Genomic DNA, 18,815 nt, shown 5'->3' with positions numbered 1-18,815 from the left:
TTTCTGTGTGTAGATTGCATGTTCTCTCTGCTTGTGTGGATTCTCTCCAGGTTTTCTGGCTTTCTCCCAGAATCCAAAGACACGCAATGGCTATGCTGAGCTATCTACTGGTTTGGAATCAACCCTGTCTTTTAAATATGGTCACTGTTGGCTCCAAAATTAAAAATGCAAGTCCACAAACCAGTGGGTGACCACAATCAGATGGGGTGTGTCTTTGAGCCAATCACACCTGTACTTAGAGGGTCATTGGATCACATAGAAAAGATTTTAATCCCCAGAAGAAGAGCACCTCCATTGCTTTTATATGCATCTGTCAGTGACTTCTAAATCAACACAAAACAGGTACTAACAGTTTTCCATAAAGTTTAAAATGTATGACATTTTTCATGTGTTCATGAACCAGGAAACCAGATCATGAGCCCTCAGCTTTATTCAAGTCATGATGCAGCTATTATGTTACAACTAATATACACAGGTCTATATGTACAACCACAAATACAATACTGGTATTCAAGACTGTTGTGATTCAGTGAATTCACAGATGTGTGGATAACAGCCGCGCGCACATACACACCTCAGTTGTGCCAAAAAAAAAAGTAACACCTTCTTTAGAAGTCTTGAAACATAATATGCAACAAGTTCTGTAAATCAGTTCTTCATCAGTATGTTAAAATGAGAGCATCATATCAAAACATCTATTTTCACAGTCATTCTTTAAAAAAAAAAAAACAGACAAAAACAAATTAAACAGTTCCTTACACTTTGTCATGGCAAGATGTGACAAACAAGACTCTGATTCTACATTATCACCAGCAAAACACAGCTCTACCACTGAGGACAGACACAACGTCTCAGAGTCGAGGACACGACGACAGACAAGGAGAATTGTTTTGGTTGGATACGCTGGGAGAAATGGACGGGAGAGGATTTCATTTAAAAGAAAAAATCTTCTACATTATTGAAAATGGTGAATCTGGATTCAAGTCTACAGAAAACAAACCAAGCAACAACTAAAGAAGACTACAGACACCACAGGACACCGCAGAATAAACAAAGACTGTGTGGGTGAAATGGGTGTTTTCTCTGAATAACAACACCTGCAGTGATATTGCTGCTGAGTCTCGGCGGTGAATACAACAGGATTCTAATTCATTTCAAGTTATCACTACGAGTCCTTTCTCTTTCTCTGAGAGGGAATGAAATCAAAGCACGACATGGTAACAAGAACTACAACACCTTTCAAGTACACATTTTCATCTCATATTAATCTTTTACACGAACCTCAAACAACACAAATGTTACTACAATGTGTGCAAACGCAGGTTGGGAGAAAGATGGAGGGAAGACAAAGACTAGTTTTTTTATTCAATGTGACAGAAAAGCTGGGCAGCCTGAGGTACTTAGAGACAGAACAGAAAGCAACCACAGGTTTATATAGGCAACCAGACAGGTTTTCAATAGTTTTACTCATATAACCATGACACACATCTAGCACAACGTGGCCTTTCTTTATTACCTTTCTGTTTCAGTTTAAAAAGCTGATACTTTCCCCAGAATATGCGGCTTCACCCATAGCTAGACTGCGTTTGGGGCCCAGAGGCTGCAGGAGTTTGGCTTTTCAGGAGAGGATTTTCTCCCGGGTTTCGGGCAGTTTAAGAGCCACCATGCCTCCACAGACGAGGGCGGCGAAGGCCAGGAAGATGGGGATGATCTTAGTGATGCCGATGAAGGCGGCAAAGATAGAGCTGGCAATGATGGCCGCAAACTTACAGATGCCATTCAGGATGCCGAACGCAGTTCCTCTGCAGAGTCAGAAAGACAGAGAAGGGTTAGAGTCATAACTTGGCTGATTTACTAATGAAGTGAATGTGTGGAGAACCGAATTGGCCATGGATGCAGGTTAACGTTTGAGTTCATTTGTTCTCCGCTGGCATTGTTTTGCACAAAGGTGTTCACTTCTGTCTGCCAGGAAAAAACATCAAATATGCCTCACAGGTGCTGTGAGGTGCGAAGCACTACCTGCAATGTTAGGAACCAAGAACAAAGCTGCCAAACTGAAAGCTTGAGCCTCACAGAAGACAAAACAGAATGCAGGCAATAGGACATGAGGCATCAGCAGAAAGAACAGCGAAAACGCCTGTGTGTACCAAGCATTGTGTCACCGATGTTGTGAAATATCCAAGTCATTTTTGCGCAACTAGGGGGTGTCAGAGTTTAGATATCTGAGAAAATGATTTAGGGAGCCAGCTATGAGCGCAGGCCACAAAGAATAATGCACGAGTTTGTGCAATGTATTTGTTCAGGAAATAGCTGGTTTTAGTTAAGCTACTTTGTCATTTTTGTATTGGTTTATATATTTTTACACATTAGCGCGATGGCACGTTCCATCTCGGTGGTACACACTGGTGTATGCTTTCCTTATTTCAATCATTTCTAAGGGCAGGTGCCACATTTTGAGTTTAGTTAAGCTACTTTGACATTTGCAGTGTGTTGCTGTGCAGTAATGGTATACTGTTTTTCATTCCTCAGCAAACCACAGTAACACAGCTAAGATTGGTGTACTAACAGCTACCTTTCTATATATAATATGTATAATTTTGTTATCAACTGCAAAATAACTCCCTTTATATCAGGCATTAAATTCACATATAAGCTCCTGGTTGCATATTTTTTCATTTTCTCCCCCGGCAGATGTGATTACTCAGTTACTCATTAAAGTCCTGCCTTTACTAGTTACAGTTCTTATATGTTGTAAATATCTCACTCCATTTGAAACAACAAGTCTTCGGGTTTACTGGATGTAGATGTTACACTTTGCCTCTCCCAAGCATAAAATGGACATGCATGCCTAAGCTGCAGTACCAGCAGGGGGGGAGATTATATATTTAAAGCTAACGAGTCACTACTGAACAAAGAAGGCATGAAGTGCATTCCAGGCTATTTTTGGTTAAAATGCAGCTGCATATTTGTTGTTCTAGCCTTTACTGAACGGTGGGTTTGGCCTACCCTTTTGGAAGAGTCATAATAATTTATCTGTACTATAATGGAGCTCATATTACACGTAAAAATGGGATAGATTACCGTTTAGAGGACGGGTAGAGTTCCACAGAAATTACTTCTAGTCCATTCCAGGCTGCCACACTGACGCCATAAAAGAGACACTGCCAACATATTACAGCTCCTTGACTGAAACTTAACAGCAGAAGGAAAGTGCAGGCCGATGACGCCAGCATAGAACCACCTAGAAAGACAAATAAATGAGGACATACTGACAAATATTTGACTGAATATTTGGCTACGTAAGCTCATCGTTCCTGTGCTGCTCTCTCCTGAGGTCACCTATTATGCGGATCCTTCCTATCTTGTCCATGAACAACGCTGAGATGATGTTCCCAGGCAAGACAGCCAAACTGCCCAGGAAGCTGACCATGTAGATGACGATGTCATTCTCCTCCTGAAAGTTCAGATGGCAGCCTTTCTTCGGGTGGAGAAAGGTGGCATTTTCCATTCGACAGTTCTTGAACTTGTCCTGCCAGAGATCTGAAGAGTACAGAGGGTTAGACTGTAAAAAGTGCTTACAGGAGAAACCTATTGCTTTAGCTAATTGTACAGTTTCAGTGCAGTCTGGTCTGGTACCTGTGTTATAGAAGACGGTGTTTTTAATAGTGCAGTTCTCAAAGAAGGTGTTGGTGGATTTGATATCCTCAAAGTAGCAGTTTTCAAACAGAGAACTCTCAAACTTGACCGACTTGATTTCAATGTTGGCGAACCTAAATGAAAATAATGACATGAAGCAGTAGCACAAACAAACGAAACTGTGAAACTGAGAAAAAATTTATAACATTAGGTGTTACGGAAATGTACTTGTCATGGATGTACTCCCCCTCACGGTGGATCTGGTTGACCAGAGAGAAGTTAAAGTGGAAACGCTCCACACGTTCTCGATGGAATATTCGGACTTTGGACTCGTACTCCTCATACTGCATGTACTTGATCATATCAGGAAACCACACTCCAAGCCCGTGATAGCTGATACACACAGAAGGATTGGAAGCATGAGTGGAGAAAACTAAAATGATTCGCCTGAGATAGAAAATTTTAATTTTTTTCTGTAGATGAAAGCACAGGTCTGTTTTGACCTCAGCTTTCAATGTAGATCTACCTGAAGGCCAAACAGAACCAGACAATAACCAGAAGGAGGCCTTGTAGTCGGAGCTCCGGCGCTGATAGAGACATGATATTGGCCATCACCTAAGGAAGGAGAAAGAGACCGACAGACAATCAAACTTGACATGCAAGGTCTGCATTAAAAAAGAAGCAAAGCAAAAAATTGTCTATTTTTTTTTAATTCTGTTTTATTTTACTGTAAAGTGTTGCAGACCTGTTGCAGCATGGTCATTTTTCTGACAGTCCAGCGCTGGAAGGCAGTCCCAGTCTCACTCTGGATCTCTATGAACTCATCCTCCTGAGTTTGTGGAGTCTTGATGTTGGTTACCTTGACAAAGGCATCAAGTTTTTTTGATATTTTTTTTCATGTACAATTACAGATGACACAAGTGTGACATAAAAAAAAACATTAAAAATAAATAAAACTTTAACTTAAGCAGAAAACATGTAAATTAATATATGATCGAGTTTTTAAAAAATGTTTTTGTGTTAGATCCTTGAGTTGAAACAATAAAACAAACAAAAAAACCTGTCGGGGATATTCATGGTAATGAGTGTTGCACACAGACAAACAAACATTGGAAATTTTGATCAAAGTTTCCTAACCAGATTAATTAATAAAAACAAATGATTATCAGGACTTGTGAATAACATTTCATCAGTATGTTAACAGATGGGGCTCTGGGATTTATGTTGTTTTTTTGGTTTTGTTATGAAGCATCTTCATCATTACTCTAGTCTAATTAGTTAATTTCTTACATGCATGTGTTCCTTTCAGTTATTCTGAATTTCAGACTCTCATTTGTCCAACCCAATTCGCCCCCATCTCCACCTCATCCTAGTTGCACAGAGAACCTCAATCAAATCTTCAAGTCCATCACCACCAGTGTCTAGAGTTGTAGGTCCTGTTATGTTAGTTCATTGGAGTTGCTGAATGGTCAACTCTTTGGTTCAATAAATTATTATTTTTGGATTCTTTCAAATGATTTCTCCTCAATGATTTTTACTTTATTGCACACTCAAGAGCCCAAGAACCGTCTTCAGCTTCATTTCACCAAGGCCTCTCCCTCTGACTGCCACCCTATCCACACAGGCACTTCCTGGATGAGTTATTTTGGGCTTGTCCAGCTGGCACGTGCAACTGGACAAAAATGTTCCTGCTGAGCAGCAAGCCCCAGGGCAGGCTCAGAACATGCTGGAGAGATTATGTTCCTTAGCTTGCTTGGGAACCCTTTGGTGTCCCACTAGAAGAATTGGAGGAGGCTGCTAGGGAAAGGGAGGTCTGGGAATCTCTGCTTAGACTGCTGCCCTTGGACCAAGATAGGCAGCAGACAATGAATAGATGGACGAAGAGATGTAAGACTAACTCTAAGGTATTTACATAAATTACAAAGAGATATCACCTGCACAAATGCAGGGAGATTGGAGCTACATTTATTTTATTTTGTTAATAAGTAGATAACTTTTCTGTCAACTGACTGAGCCAAACATGAGTGTAAATGAGGGCTTACATTGAAAACTCTCTCTGGCTCCCCCTTGGCTTTCCAGTTGGTGTCATGAACTTGTCGCAGGATCATCCACGCCTCATCATGTCGTGCATTCTGAAAAACCACACGTACAAACATATAAATATCTATTTAAACAAGTTTAAAGAGCACCCTGTGAAACCTCTCAGGGTTTTCCAATGTGTAGCTGAAATTATAAAGTGCACTATATATAAGAGTGACTCTTTTAATCATGGGTTTTGGTTTGAGCGCTTAAACTTTCCCACCAGCACTGCAGCCAGATGAATGTTCCCATTAGGTCTGCCTCTTATTAGAAGGGGTAATGTGTGATAACTTGTGGTGCAGCAGTAGCATACAAATACAATACCACATGTGGTTAAAGCCCTGATATTGTCCAGGATGAGAAACAGGGGTGGGTGGTGTTCTGGTGCTGTCTTAGCAGCTCATCGCTACCTTTGCACAGCAGTGGGATGTTGGTGTGGTGATGACTCAACATTCTTAACCAATCACAGCTGGATGCATAATCCTGACAATCAATATTATTACTACAAACTGGCTACACTGGTTCCAGTATCTGACCTCCAGGAGGAATCTCGGGCTCTCCGGCATGAACACGAGTCCGATGAGTGCGGCCAGTGCAGGAAAGAGACACACCAGGATAAACAGTCTCCAGCTGTGCATCTGAAGATGTGTACCGATGGCAAAACCCCAACCTGCAAAAACCACCCAGTGAAGAACACGTTAATATTTCCACAAACCTTGTTTTCTGGAATGCTTTAATTATCAAATCACAGAATTAATGTGTTGCAATTTTTTTTCTTGAGTTGTTTACATTTGAGTCATCAAAAGTCAATTACAAGTAGCCAACTGTGAGGCTGTTTGGGAATCTTTTTCAAACTGGATGCTGGCGGTATGTTTGGTTTTATTGTGAATAATTAATTCAGAACATAACTGATTAGATAAGGTTCCAGATAAGCCATATTAATGAGTTATTCAATACATTTCACCACATTATGCAGACTGAGAAAGAAAGAGAAGAAGCAAAATGTTCCCACTATGAGAAAAATTCCAACAAAAAGCAAGGGAGGAGCCAAGGGCGGGCTACACACAATTTTCAAGAGCAAGAGCTACATTCTCAAACATGATTAGATGACATTTACTAATAGAGAATCAAGGATGGATAGTAAGCAAAGATCTTCAGAGTTCAAATCCTCCTCTGGCATAAACAGCAGCACAGAAACAGTGTACTAGGGGCTTTGTGGCAGCTCCTCTAAGAGTAATGGCCCAGTACTTTTGTGAATAGAGGGTATGTGGGGCAGGATGGTGCAGGATGGTGTTCATAGACATAAAAGTTAAAAGGCGAGTGTATGAGGTGTCAAATTGCTGTTGAACTTCAGATAAATTGCCTCCAGAAATTACATTCAGTAACTATTTTTTTGTCGTCGTCATTTCTCTTTACTGTCACACATGAACACATTTTAATCAAATAAATTTTATTGTAATCTTATGAACACGATTATTAAGCAAAGAGATTAACTTCAGTAGCATTTCAAGAATTTTGGGCAAATGGGAGTAAGAGGCAAAAAAATGTGACATTTTGGACTGCAGTGACTTCCCATATGGCAGAAAAGATTAAGACATCAGGTTCTGTTCAGCAAGTAATGGTCTCAGACACTGATTAAAACTGAAATAGTAATGCTGTTCTCCCTACGAACACATTACGAATTGCTAATACTGCATTTGGTATCACATACCAAAATTGGGGTATCGTCACTATACTATGTTATTAAATGTAATATTTTTAGAAGGCAAACGTTTAAATTTGCAAACTTGTGCAAACATTAATGCACGAGGCATTTGAACTGACAGCCGTGAGAGACTAACAGAGGACACTGTTATTACAGACTCCATTTGTGGGGGTCTCAATTATTCATCTTATATGTTTCAATACTCTACATGTGTTTGTCTGTTTATCAGAGTTTGTGCGTTACCATAATGAGGGATGATTCCCCAGGCGGTGAAGGAGGCGTACAGGCCTCCAAACATCCAGAACATGCAGAGCCAGCTCAGATGTTCTCCACGTTTATCCATCTGCAGGAACTCAGTAAAGTAGGTGTACACAATTGGAATGGAGCCACCAATTCTGGAGGAGGGATCATAAAACATAAAATGAGTGTAATCTTACACAGATGTTTTTGATTTTGATGTGATTTTGTCCATATTTTAGGACATCCTATTCCTTTGGATGTTCGTCAAATTTGCTTTAAAGACAACTTGTCACACATTTGCATTTTAAATGAAAAATTAAGGCCAAACCCTAACTGGAAATGGAAAATTCTTATCTAAAAGTCATGATGATGCAAGCTTCAAACACTCGTGATTAAAAACATTTTGTTATATAATGACAGAATTACTGGCATTGATAGAATATTTGATAGATTTTTTAGAGCTCATTTTATTGAACAGGCACGAGTTAAGTCAAGATTTTGGTTCCTGTCATGAGGGCGATTATTGATTTAATTCTGGAGCCTTGCGATAAGGAAGTTTCAATGCTGGCGATGGTCACAGTTTAATAACGGCATCAGCAGGGATATTTGATCGTTTTGGCCAATGCCGTTTCCATTTCTCAGATCTTTTACATACTTTGTGGGACATTGAAACATTTTTTGAACTGTGGGAAAAAAAAATCAGATTATCACATCTGTAGGTTTAAAATGACTTCAAGGATTATTGGCATTTTTGAAGATTCCTCTCTTTTTTATGACTGTAGCAAATCTTTTCATACAGGGATGTGCAGTCAGCCTCCTGTTAGCATGCCAGAAAAATGCACATAGTTTTTCTTCAAATGTGAGTGTTAATGACTAACGTGGGACTCATTATCACCGCGAATCAGTGACAGCAGAACAGTTTATTTCGGTGACCTTGTATTTTCTTGCTGAACAACAAGCTCAAACATCAATATTGCAGATCTGGCTGGAACCATTATCAAAATAAATGTGTCTTTGAAAGTTGCAAAATCAATCAGTGCGCACCAATAGCTTCACCGTAAGGTGCTGGCAACAGCAGGAACTGAGCAATAAAGCTGAAAATAAGAACAATCAAACAGCACTCTTTACTTGTTTTAATTAGTGTAATAAAGAAATGCTCTGTTGAAGTAAATAAGCAGAAATCTCCTCGTGTGCAGCATGCAGTCTTTGAGGTGGTGTTAACAGTGTGTTCTCGTGACATGTGCCAGCAGGCTGCACATGATAGCATGCAGAGTAGAAGGTACTACAAGACCCCTACTTTACTGTAATCTTCCTGGCTCTCTCCTGCAATTGTTAAATGGCTTAAACAACAGTTTTTGCTTTACACTTCCTCATGTAGTTGGAGGACCTTGCATAGTAGTAAAGAACTGATGTCAAACTGCCCAACACAGTAAACACCAATTAGACTCAAACACTGGGTCAGTTTTTCTTTTAGAATACCAATTAAACTAATTTAGCAGTCTGAAATGTCTAATATAGCCCACCAAATTAAAACACTCCATTATTAAAGCACTAAGAAGCATAATAGGTTAGATACAATAGAACATGCAATGTTTTAACATGCATATCAGTTACTTTCTTCTGAGCAGTCTGACTAAATGTACCACAGACCATGTTAGTTCTACCAGGTACATTTTTTTTCTTTAAATGTCAGGGGTATTATTTTGAAATCTCTTTCTACTAACTTATTTATAGAAAAGGTCAGTCAGTCTGGCAAAAGCCTGTGGATGTTTTTTTCTTTGTTCAAGTAATGTAAATGTAAATTTGGCTAAGTCAGTGTCTCACCCAAAGCCGGAGCAGAACCTCAAGAAGAGGAAGAAGCCGTAGCCCTGAGCGAAGCAGGACAGGAAGGAGAAGACCAGGTCGATGGTCAGGACGTAGATCAGACACTTCCTCCTCCCCATTTTATCACACAGACCACCCCACACCAGTGCACCCACCATCATGGCCACATACACCAGGAGACCTGCAAATACACACGCACATATTTAATCACTTGGGAACCTGGTTAACTTGAAATGTGACCTTTACAGATTCACACATCCACACACAAACAAACGCTTCACTTTTAAAACTCAAGTCAAACACAAGGGGGCTCCCTTTACCCTTGTATGAAGTAGGAAGAAGAGAAATCGTCACACAGTGTTTCAGTGTGACACATTCTTACATTTGAGACAAAGAAATAAAGGTCACAATAATTTCCCAGGAAGAGCGTTCCGCTTCTACAACACTCACCTTCCATATTTTAAAACCTGCTTTCAGTTTTCTGTTATTTGGGCTTTCTCTGACATTTTATTGTTTCTTTGATTACATGCTTTATCACTGCAGACTCCCACTCTGAGTCAGGCCGGTCTGGAATCTGTCAGCATGCAGCAGGCAGGTGGTCCAGCCTGCCATTTCTTCTTGTTCTGAAGCTGTTCCACAGCTCCACACAAGAGCATACTCCATTTTTCATTTTAATGTCTCTGGAGAGAGAAACAAGCTCTCCTGTCTTAGCTGTTTAGGGACTCAAATCTACAGCCTCAGCTATCTTCTTCAGCGTGTTGTTTAAACCACTAGAACAATGCATACTTCCTGCCTAGTCTGTGTTTTTACTACACAGCCATAACTACAGAGGAACTAAGCAGCTTAACAGCACGTGGAGCCATAGTGTGCACCTTCCCCGTGGATTACTAGACTACCCAAATGCTCTGATGCTCCACACGCCAAGTTGCATATCCCATTCAACTCGAGACTGCACAGGGGAAAGAAGAGTAAAAGCTATCATACCATCTAATATGCTGGCCAAATAGTTGCTTAAGGAAATGTGTACGCCTCAGATATCTGCAAGGATAAATTAACAGGATGGCCTTGCATTTAGAAATCCCATCTTTCACATGGAGGCCTAGGATCTGTCCTGGCAGCAACAAGCTTGCAAAAGTGTCCTTGAATACAGTGAAGACACTTAGTCCCTGGAGGAAAAGGGAGAATTTATCTTTTCCTTCCTGTATTAAAAGTGAAAGCACTGTGCTGAAGTGCTTTTATCACAACTGTAGGCACAGAACAAAATACAGCTGCAAAAGATGCCAGAGATACAAAATATATAGTAAAAGAGACTCCATGCTCTTGAACGTTAATAGATGCTGTATAAATTAATTTCCAAATAAAATGAATTAAGCCCACTTCCGAGATAGCACATTTGTGACTATTTCAACTGTTAAATCGATGCATTTTTCTAACCAGGTGAATGATCCACATTTTTGCTACCTACTTTCATGAATCAGTGCAGTTTTTCTTTGTGATTTTATGATATTTGATCATTTGTTAACTTACTAATCCATGAGTCCCTTGAAAACTGGGAAGCAAACGTCAGCACTTGTGAAACAAGTGGGTCTATCCCTGCATGGGAGTCACTTTGTTTAAGAGAATATCATCTTTTATAAATACCCAACATTAGACCCAACACAAAATGGTTTCAAATCACTGAAAAGCCTTTAAGTGAAAATGTTGATCGTTGCTGCCATCTCACACAGGGACCATACTAAAGGATGGAAGTTATTTTAATTGTTAGCTTCTGGCTCAGCTACTTTAGGTTGTTTACTATGTTTAAATGCCTCACTTTTTAAAACACATTTATCACAAATGAGTTTTCATATACATTGTTACTTCAATTAAAAGTGTAACTGTTGTTAAGATAACCAAACTAAATTTAAAAAACTAGCATTAGCGTGTTCATTTTTCCTTAATCGACTGTGTCCATGGTTGAATACTTTTCCAACTTTTCTGAAAGTATTTGAATTTATGTTTTAAGAAAAATGTATAATGTGTTAGGGCAGTAGTTATTCAACATTGTTGAGTACATTAGCAAAGTTTTCCTGCTAAAACTAAATTAGAAACTACTGAATCTGTGAGATAAAAAAGAAAATAAGAACTGAAGGCTCTGAATGGGCAGTGAAGCTGCTGTTTTCAGAAATCTCTAGAAACATGTGAAAATTCAAATTCTGAGCATCACAGGCCTTGACATTTTGAACGATTAGCGTGATTTCTCCCAGTCTGCCAAAACATTTCAGTAATAGACATGAAGCACCAAAGACAATCTGGCAGGTATCATAAAATTATCTACGTACGCAGTAGCTGTGGATCAAGTATAGCAGCTTGGGTTGAGATTAAATCTGAGCAGAATTTCTGATATCATCAGTCAGGTGTAGGTTCCTTTTGTTTGTGTCCACCACTGTGTCTTCCTCTACTGAACACTTCACCCTGCAGATTAAACAATATAACTGTCATTAAAGGTAAGTGTGCTAACCCTCCTGTGTTTAACAAAAGCTTTGGGAGTCTGTCTGCTTTCCAGGACTAAGGTTACGATTAAAGTAATTTCTGTTCCTGTGTGTCTAGTGGACAGAGCATGAGCATGAATCAGACAGGATCATTCTGCAGATCTACTTCATATTCTCAGCCAATGATCAGCTCTCTGCCCCCATTCTGCGCAAACAGACGCTGTGATTTCATTTTCGCCAGGCCTTCCTCCTGCTACCGCAGCCTGTCAGAGGCCTGAAGCATATCTGACAGCTCTGCACCAGCTCCGCAGGCCGCCAGGATCTCTGACTGCTGCAACATGCTCCATATTAGCCTGGGAACACACACCGAATGCAATCACCACCGGGTTCCTCATCAATCTCTCGCAATGCTTCATCCCAGGAGCCTGTTGTTAAGATGAAATGAGCGATGTGCAATCTGCCACATCGCCTGGCTACACACGAGGTCTGGGAAATAAGGTGAAAGGCTTTAATTTGCAGTTCAGTTGTCTGCACAGAAAGTGAGGAACTGACGTTTTCAAGGTAATCTCCCGATAAGTCCATGCTGCATACAAATTTCAGTCCTAAAGATAACTAAATAATTAAAATATATCTGTTGGCACCCTCAAGCCAACTCCCAGACACATGGAGGACCACTGCCAAGGCTCAGTGAAGCTAATCTGGTTGCTCACAGTGGACCCAAACTCCATTAGGACACACAATGTTCATTATGTTCTTTATTTTTGCATTTGCCCAGAAAGATCCAAGCCTTTTCCCCCTAATTTGCTCCAGCGACTGGGGGATATTTTTATCTGAAGCAGTGGGCTGCAGCCATGTGCCGTCAAGAGCCAAGCATATGCGGGATTTTGTTCCAGCCAAGCACAACAACAGATCATTTCACTGATGAGATCCTCCTCCCTGGGTAAAGACTGAAACTCTTCGACAGATGACTGTAATTAGGTAGTCTTGCAGGTTTTTATGTCTCTACATATAATTTATGTTTGTCATGCTAGCCATATGATAAATAATGGCAGAGGGAGTAGTTTGTCAGTAGTCTGTTCAAACTGACATACTGCTGAATTGATTTTTTTAAATAGATTTAACTCTACTGACTTTAGGGATGTCTTGATATTTTTTTAGCCTCGTGAAGTTGAGAATTATGGCAACTATTGGACAGAATGCTATGAGTATGCCATCTTTTGGATGAATTATAGGCCTCTCCGGGCCTTTCATATGGGTAAAAGTTACATTTTCTGACCAACTGAAAATCTGTGAACATGACTGTGATCTCTAATGAGGATATTTATCATATTATCATTATCATATTAAACAATATAGATAAACTGTCAAGAAGGAACAAGATTTTTTTTATGCTGAAAGTTAACATACTCTGGTTGCCATGCAGATAAAACAGCTGTGTACAAAAAAGATAAACAGGTCTTTGCATTTGTTGTCATTGATCAAATTTAGCTGCAGTTGTTGAATTCCACACTGACGGACATTTGGATAAGATCAGTGTTATCCACTATCCAGATATTTTGTACCTGAAACACTGTCCCAAAAGGCGAGTCAGCAAATTACTGCAGTTTTTAAAAACAATTCTTAATCATCAGTGGCTCAGAAAGTGAGCGGATACACTTAATATTCACTATATCTCACATTTGTGACCTTAATTTTTCTCATTTAACAACGTCAACATTACTTATATTACCTTGACCCAACTGTTGATTTGATTTGGCTCTAAACAACCCTTGATCTGCATAAAATTTAATTGAAATTCAGTTAAACTCACCCAGTAATCCTTTGTCAGCGTTAGATATGCACATGTCCTTTTCAGCACTGGGCAGGACAAAGCCCACCATGAAACCATCCACGCCATCAGCCATTAGCGCCAAGCCCAGCACAAAGAAGAGCATCCACTGGAAGCGTCCATGGCCACAGTCCTCCATGATGGTCTCGTATTGCTCTGGCAGGCTTTCCTCTTCCTCTTCCTGCTGGGCAGCCATCCGGGCTTTCCTCCTGGCCTCCACTCGAGCTGCCCGTCGTGCCTCCTTGATCTCGTCGGGGTGCGGGATGCCTTGGTACTCCCCCTCATACATCTGATCATCCTCATCTGCCCCTTCAGTGGCATCACTAGCAGCATCCTCATCCTGTGGAGGGTAGTCCGTCTGATAAGGGTAGCCGTCTTGACCTCCACCATCTTGGGTGTAGGTGTAATCTCCACCTTCGGTCATCTGCTGGTTTACATTGTTGTGATAGGGGTCATCCATGGTTCCTGCTGCATGTAAGGAGAGCAGGAGTGACTTTGTCTCGGAGCCGTCGTGTGCTGAGGAAGCTCAAGTTGTCAGCTATAATGGCATAATCCTCCCAAGAAGCCGTGAGCTGCTCTCGTGTAGCTGCAGTCTCCTGGTGTCAGAAGAAAACTGCAGGTCTTCTGTAGTTAAGTCTCAGGTTTAAGGCCTCAACAAGTATGCTGAAAGACTGTTACCTTCCGTGATACGTAAAGTGCTGCATGCTGAACCTGAAAAACAATGAACACCACACATTACATATTGTCTGTTAGCCCCACATCACTTGTAGAGGAAAAGCCATTGCTATGCAACGGTGCCCTTTGGGCAGGTAACAGGTAATGTCTCAACGGACTTCCAAACAATCATTTTATAAAACTTACATCAAAATTCTATAAAAGTATCGGGGAAAGTACTAGAATAAGATTTAATGGTTAAACTTTGATTAAACGTGTTAATTTTTGAAAGATTTTTAAACCTGTTTTTATCTTTGTATTGTATTTATTGCATCTATTAAAACAGATTTTGAGTTGATTTCCTTTTTATTTTTCCAACTTTTAAAAAACTTGCTTGTGAACTAAAATCCTATCCTTCTTCCAAAAATTCAATTTTTCAAAGTGTCTTATGGAAGGAAAAACAAGTTTGGTAATGCTTTTCTCCCTCTCTGTAGGCTGCTTGTCCTTCCACACAAGCAGATAATCTCATCGTCTCCCCCGCTCAAATGCTCTGGCGCCATTTTGATCCATCACACAGCATTGCTGCAATGACACATTCAGATCTGTCTTGATTTTTCTGGTGACCAGAGGCCAGAGCATCTAATGCCGACGAACAGAGAAACACAAATTCCATTAAATTTGAGGATTTTTGGTGCTGCATCCGTTCCTGACGTGATTAAATGAGTATCACAGTGAAGCCAAACACACACATGCTTGTAAAATCAAGAAATTGCTAACCTGAAGCTGTTATCCTCTGTAGTTTAGCGATAAAATATGATGTCGTGGTTTTTTTTAATGCTTTGTGTCAGATAACTAAATGGCTGAATACCAAACACAGCACACAATTCAGTCACACAGTTAAACATTTAAACAAGACAAACCTTTATTTAACCTCTAACTGTATAGTCACAGGCAAATTTTAGCTTTTTATTCCTCCTCCAGCTACAGCTTCACATTCACACTTACACACATCTGTACTACTTATGAAGTATATAGTACTGTAAAGCAACCTATTAAACCTTTACTGCAGAAATTACATAAAACTGGTAAAGAAGTAAATCTAGAAAACTGAATCGTCTTTGCATTAGTTAACATTAGCATAAAGTAGCATTAGGAGCATAAATATTGGCCACGCCAGACCAAGTAATGCTGTACTTGCAACTGTATGTATTATAATTATTAAGATCTTGTTTAATTATATATTTTTCTTCATTAAAAACACATTTCAAAAGGTAACCCACAAAGTTCACCTTAAATAACAGAATATATTAATTGATTTTTTTTAGCCTGACACTAATTAATGCAAATGACAGTCTTTAACATGATTAATTAATAAATACCTAGATCACCTAAATAACCCAGATCTCCACACAATCTCTGTTTCTCTGACTTCTGTTGCTTTTTGATGGCAAACTGATTTCCCCAGAGTAAACTATACCAAAAGGTTTTAGCATGTTTGTCCTTAAATTTCATCAGCCATACATTCCACATATGCGTTTTAATAGAATCCTTAATAGTTTCAATGAATAAGATGAATGATAAGTTTGTTTGAAATAACTAAGTGATACAAGTTAGAAAGACGGTTTGCTAACTGTATAAAAACAGTGGTGTATTTCCACCTGAATCCTTTCACATAACTTTTATTGTGATTTGAACCGTTTTAATCCTGATTTACTGCAGTTTTCCTAATGGACCATTTGTGTCCACCTAAGTGTTATTGGCATAACTTTCATCCGGTGATTATTAGCCCTGTAGAAATATTTGTAGTCCTATCATGTGACAGTGCTTGGTTTGGTTTGGGTGGGTCTGTGCTGGTTTGGAAGCAGGATGACGAATACTGTAAATTAATCCAGATTACGACAGCAGGTTTTTTTTTATTCTGCCCTTGTTGCCTCACATCATTGTTTCATCATGAAAGTCACAGAGGTGGTTGGTAGCAGCGATGGATTACACAGTCTGGATTGATGCACTGAAATGTAGGCTGTTTGGTGCTTTCAGATGCGAGGTTTTTGAAATCAGAAAGTCTGAGTTAAAATCTACGCTTGAATCAGTTTTACTGTCGGAAGTAATGAGAAGAAGTCGAGTACTGTGATAGAATCACCATCATCTATTTATTATTTCTTCAAGCGGTGTGAATAATACATGAACAGTTCATGAGAGGGAATGTGTTAGGATGGATGCGCAGTCATGTTGAGGGAAGAGAAGTTGCTTTCATCATCCTGCTGCAGTTCCTTTTCTCACACAGCTGCCGCTTACATAACAGTTGGGCTGCCTAGTCTTTCCCCTCTATCTCCCGCCCTTGTTTTCTAACCTATTGATCCAGGTTTGCGTTCACAGCCGTAACTCACACTGCATACACACTTACACAGATGTCAAATCACCATTTGCGCCTCTGCAGTTTTTGAATAGGTCATAATCTGCCTTTCTCTGAGTGTGTCCCGTTGTTGAAAAGTCAGAGAGCCCCTTTGAAATCACGAAAATCAATGTGAGTCTGAGGTTTAACAGGAAGCAGAGAGGTTGCCACCTAATTTACAGAAAGCTATTTCAATTTCACAAATGACCTTTTACCATTCAGATCATTTATTATTTTGACTGAGCCAAACTCTGAAGCTCATTCTACAGAGAGCAATGGAACCACAGACTCGTGTGGCGTTACATATTAATGCTGCGATAATGGACTTTGGAAGAATAGCTCTACAGACACACGCACACACACACATACATATGCAGTGGATAGAGCATCAGAGCTGCCCAGTGGTCTACGTTTTGATTTTTTTTTTCCAGTTGCAATTCTTATATTTAATTTTTAAGTTTAATTTTAAACTGGAGCTGCCTGCAGTACCACTGCAGGCAGCTCCAGTTTAGCTGTAGGAGCCTAGCTTTATTCATTCACTTTTTCATACCCAGCTGGTCCAACCTCCTGCTTTTTAATCTATGTTTTAATTACATTTGAGGAAATGTAGAAATTGACAAAATCACAAATCAACCCTAGAACCCAGAGCGTTGTGCTTATTAATTGTCTGCAACAAGTCACTGTCCTCTAATTAAATTTTAGCCTTCAGTTTTACAATAGTATTTTTTAATTTGGCCCCTTTTGGTGATTGGATCACTCCCCACCCCCACCCACCCCTATTTCTGCAACACAGCTGTTTGATCAAAGCCTTACCTACAGCTAAGCAATTCTGAGAGGATCCAAACATTTTTCTTGCTCGCTAAAAATTGTTAGTCCAAATTGAAATTGCTGAAATTCTTATCAGCCTACAACACCAGGATCCTGCTAAGCAACTCGTGTCTATTGAGATATAACACAAAATCAGTTGCACTACATCTGCTAAATGTCGTGCATCTGTTGATAGAATAACTGGACCATAACAGAAACAAGTTACTTTTAATCTCAATTCTGCACTGATCTCCAGAGGTCAAAGGAGAATCCCGTTTGATTTCTTGGGACAACTGTCTGCTAACTGACCCATTTCTATGTCTGATAGACAAGAGATTGGAGATTTTCCACTCAACGCATAAAATCTCATCAAGCATTCAGCTTTATGTCTTTTTGTAAAAGATAAACCAGTTGACACAAATAATTTCAGACTAAAATTTCTCTGTTTTATAAACATCAGAATTAGTGCTGACCATAAAGGAGCATTTGCTGCATATCATCAGGCCTGTGTTGCTGCACCACATCAAAATCATACTGCAGCTATCTTTTCCATCATTGTTATCTACTTCCTCACTAGTTCATCTCACAAAGCAGCGAGCATTGAAAAATAACAAATGTTATCTTACCAGAGAAAGCATTCCTGTAATATATAAAATGACTTCTGAACTTAAAAATGTGCTAAAGTCCAAGTAGCATTTTCAAATGTCGATCGCCTACATGTCAGTTTATCCTAAGGCCGTGCTGTAGACAAACCTAAGGGATTAGGGTCCAAGCTCACAACTCCCCCACCCCATGCATACACATACACACCACACACTACCCCTCCCTCACCAGGGCTCATCCCCACGGGAAACTCCCCAGAATTAACCCCACCACCCCTCTGGGAGGTAATGGTACAGTCCTAAAGGTTTAAATAGCAACAGGCTGAACTGACACTGACTGCAAACTGTGTAGTTGCTCTGCAGGATTTTTGGGATATTGCTGATCTGTATTAACAGAGGTCAGAGTTTATAGTCAGCTGTCAGAACAGCAGCCTTCGGATTTTCTGTTTTCCTTTTCTCTTTTTGGCTCAAGGACACATCAGCAGGGCAGATGCTCGTTGTCATGGGTACCTGAATGTGGTTTCAGTAATTTACATGAAGAAAGTTCCAAGAGGTGCACATTTTAGTTTACATCTAA

The 18,815-nt window shown here is 39.9% G+C and overlaps 1 protein-coding gene across 1 annotated transcript; it reads right to left on the bottom strand.

Annotated features, from left to right (window-relative positions):
- Window positions 1-412: 412 nt before the first annotated feature.
- sv2ba (synaptic vesicle glycoprotein 2Ba) lies at window positions 413-18,421 on the bottom strand. The gene is made up of 13 exons (XM_082541132.1): window positions 18,263-18,421; window positions 13,766-14,494; window positions 9,485-9,665; window positions 7,664-7,815; window positions 6,252-6,385; window positions 5,679-5,768; window positions 4,382-4,495; window positions 4,163-4,251; window positions 3,865-4,029; window positions 3,637-3,770; window positions 3,340-3,540; window positions 3,082-3,241; window positions 413-1,802 (listed from the first exon to the last, which is right to left on the bottom strand). The coding sequence occupies exons 2-13, from the start codon at window positions 14,241-14,243 to the stop codon at window positions 1,619-1,621; spliced, it is 2,082 nt and encodes a 693-aa protein (XP_082397258.1). The 5' UTR covers window positions 14,244-14,494; window positions 18,263-18,421; the 3' UTR covers window positions 413-1,618.
- Between the last annotated feature and the right edge of the window lie 394 nt (window positions 18,422-18,815).

The sequence above is a fragment of the Aulonocara stuartgranti genome, assembly GCF_965226115.1.
Source record: "Aulonocara stuartgranti genome assembly, chromosome: 1".
Classification (NCBI taxonomy): Eukaryota; Metazoa; Chordata; class Actinopteri; order Cichliformes; family Cichlidae; genus Aulonocara; species Aulonocara stuartgranti.
Note: the sequence above shows the minus strand (reverse complement) of the source record. Positions and strands in the feature narration are given on the sequence as shown.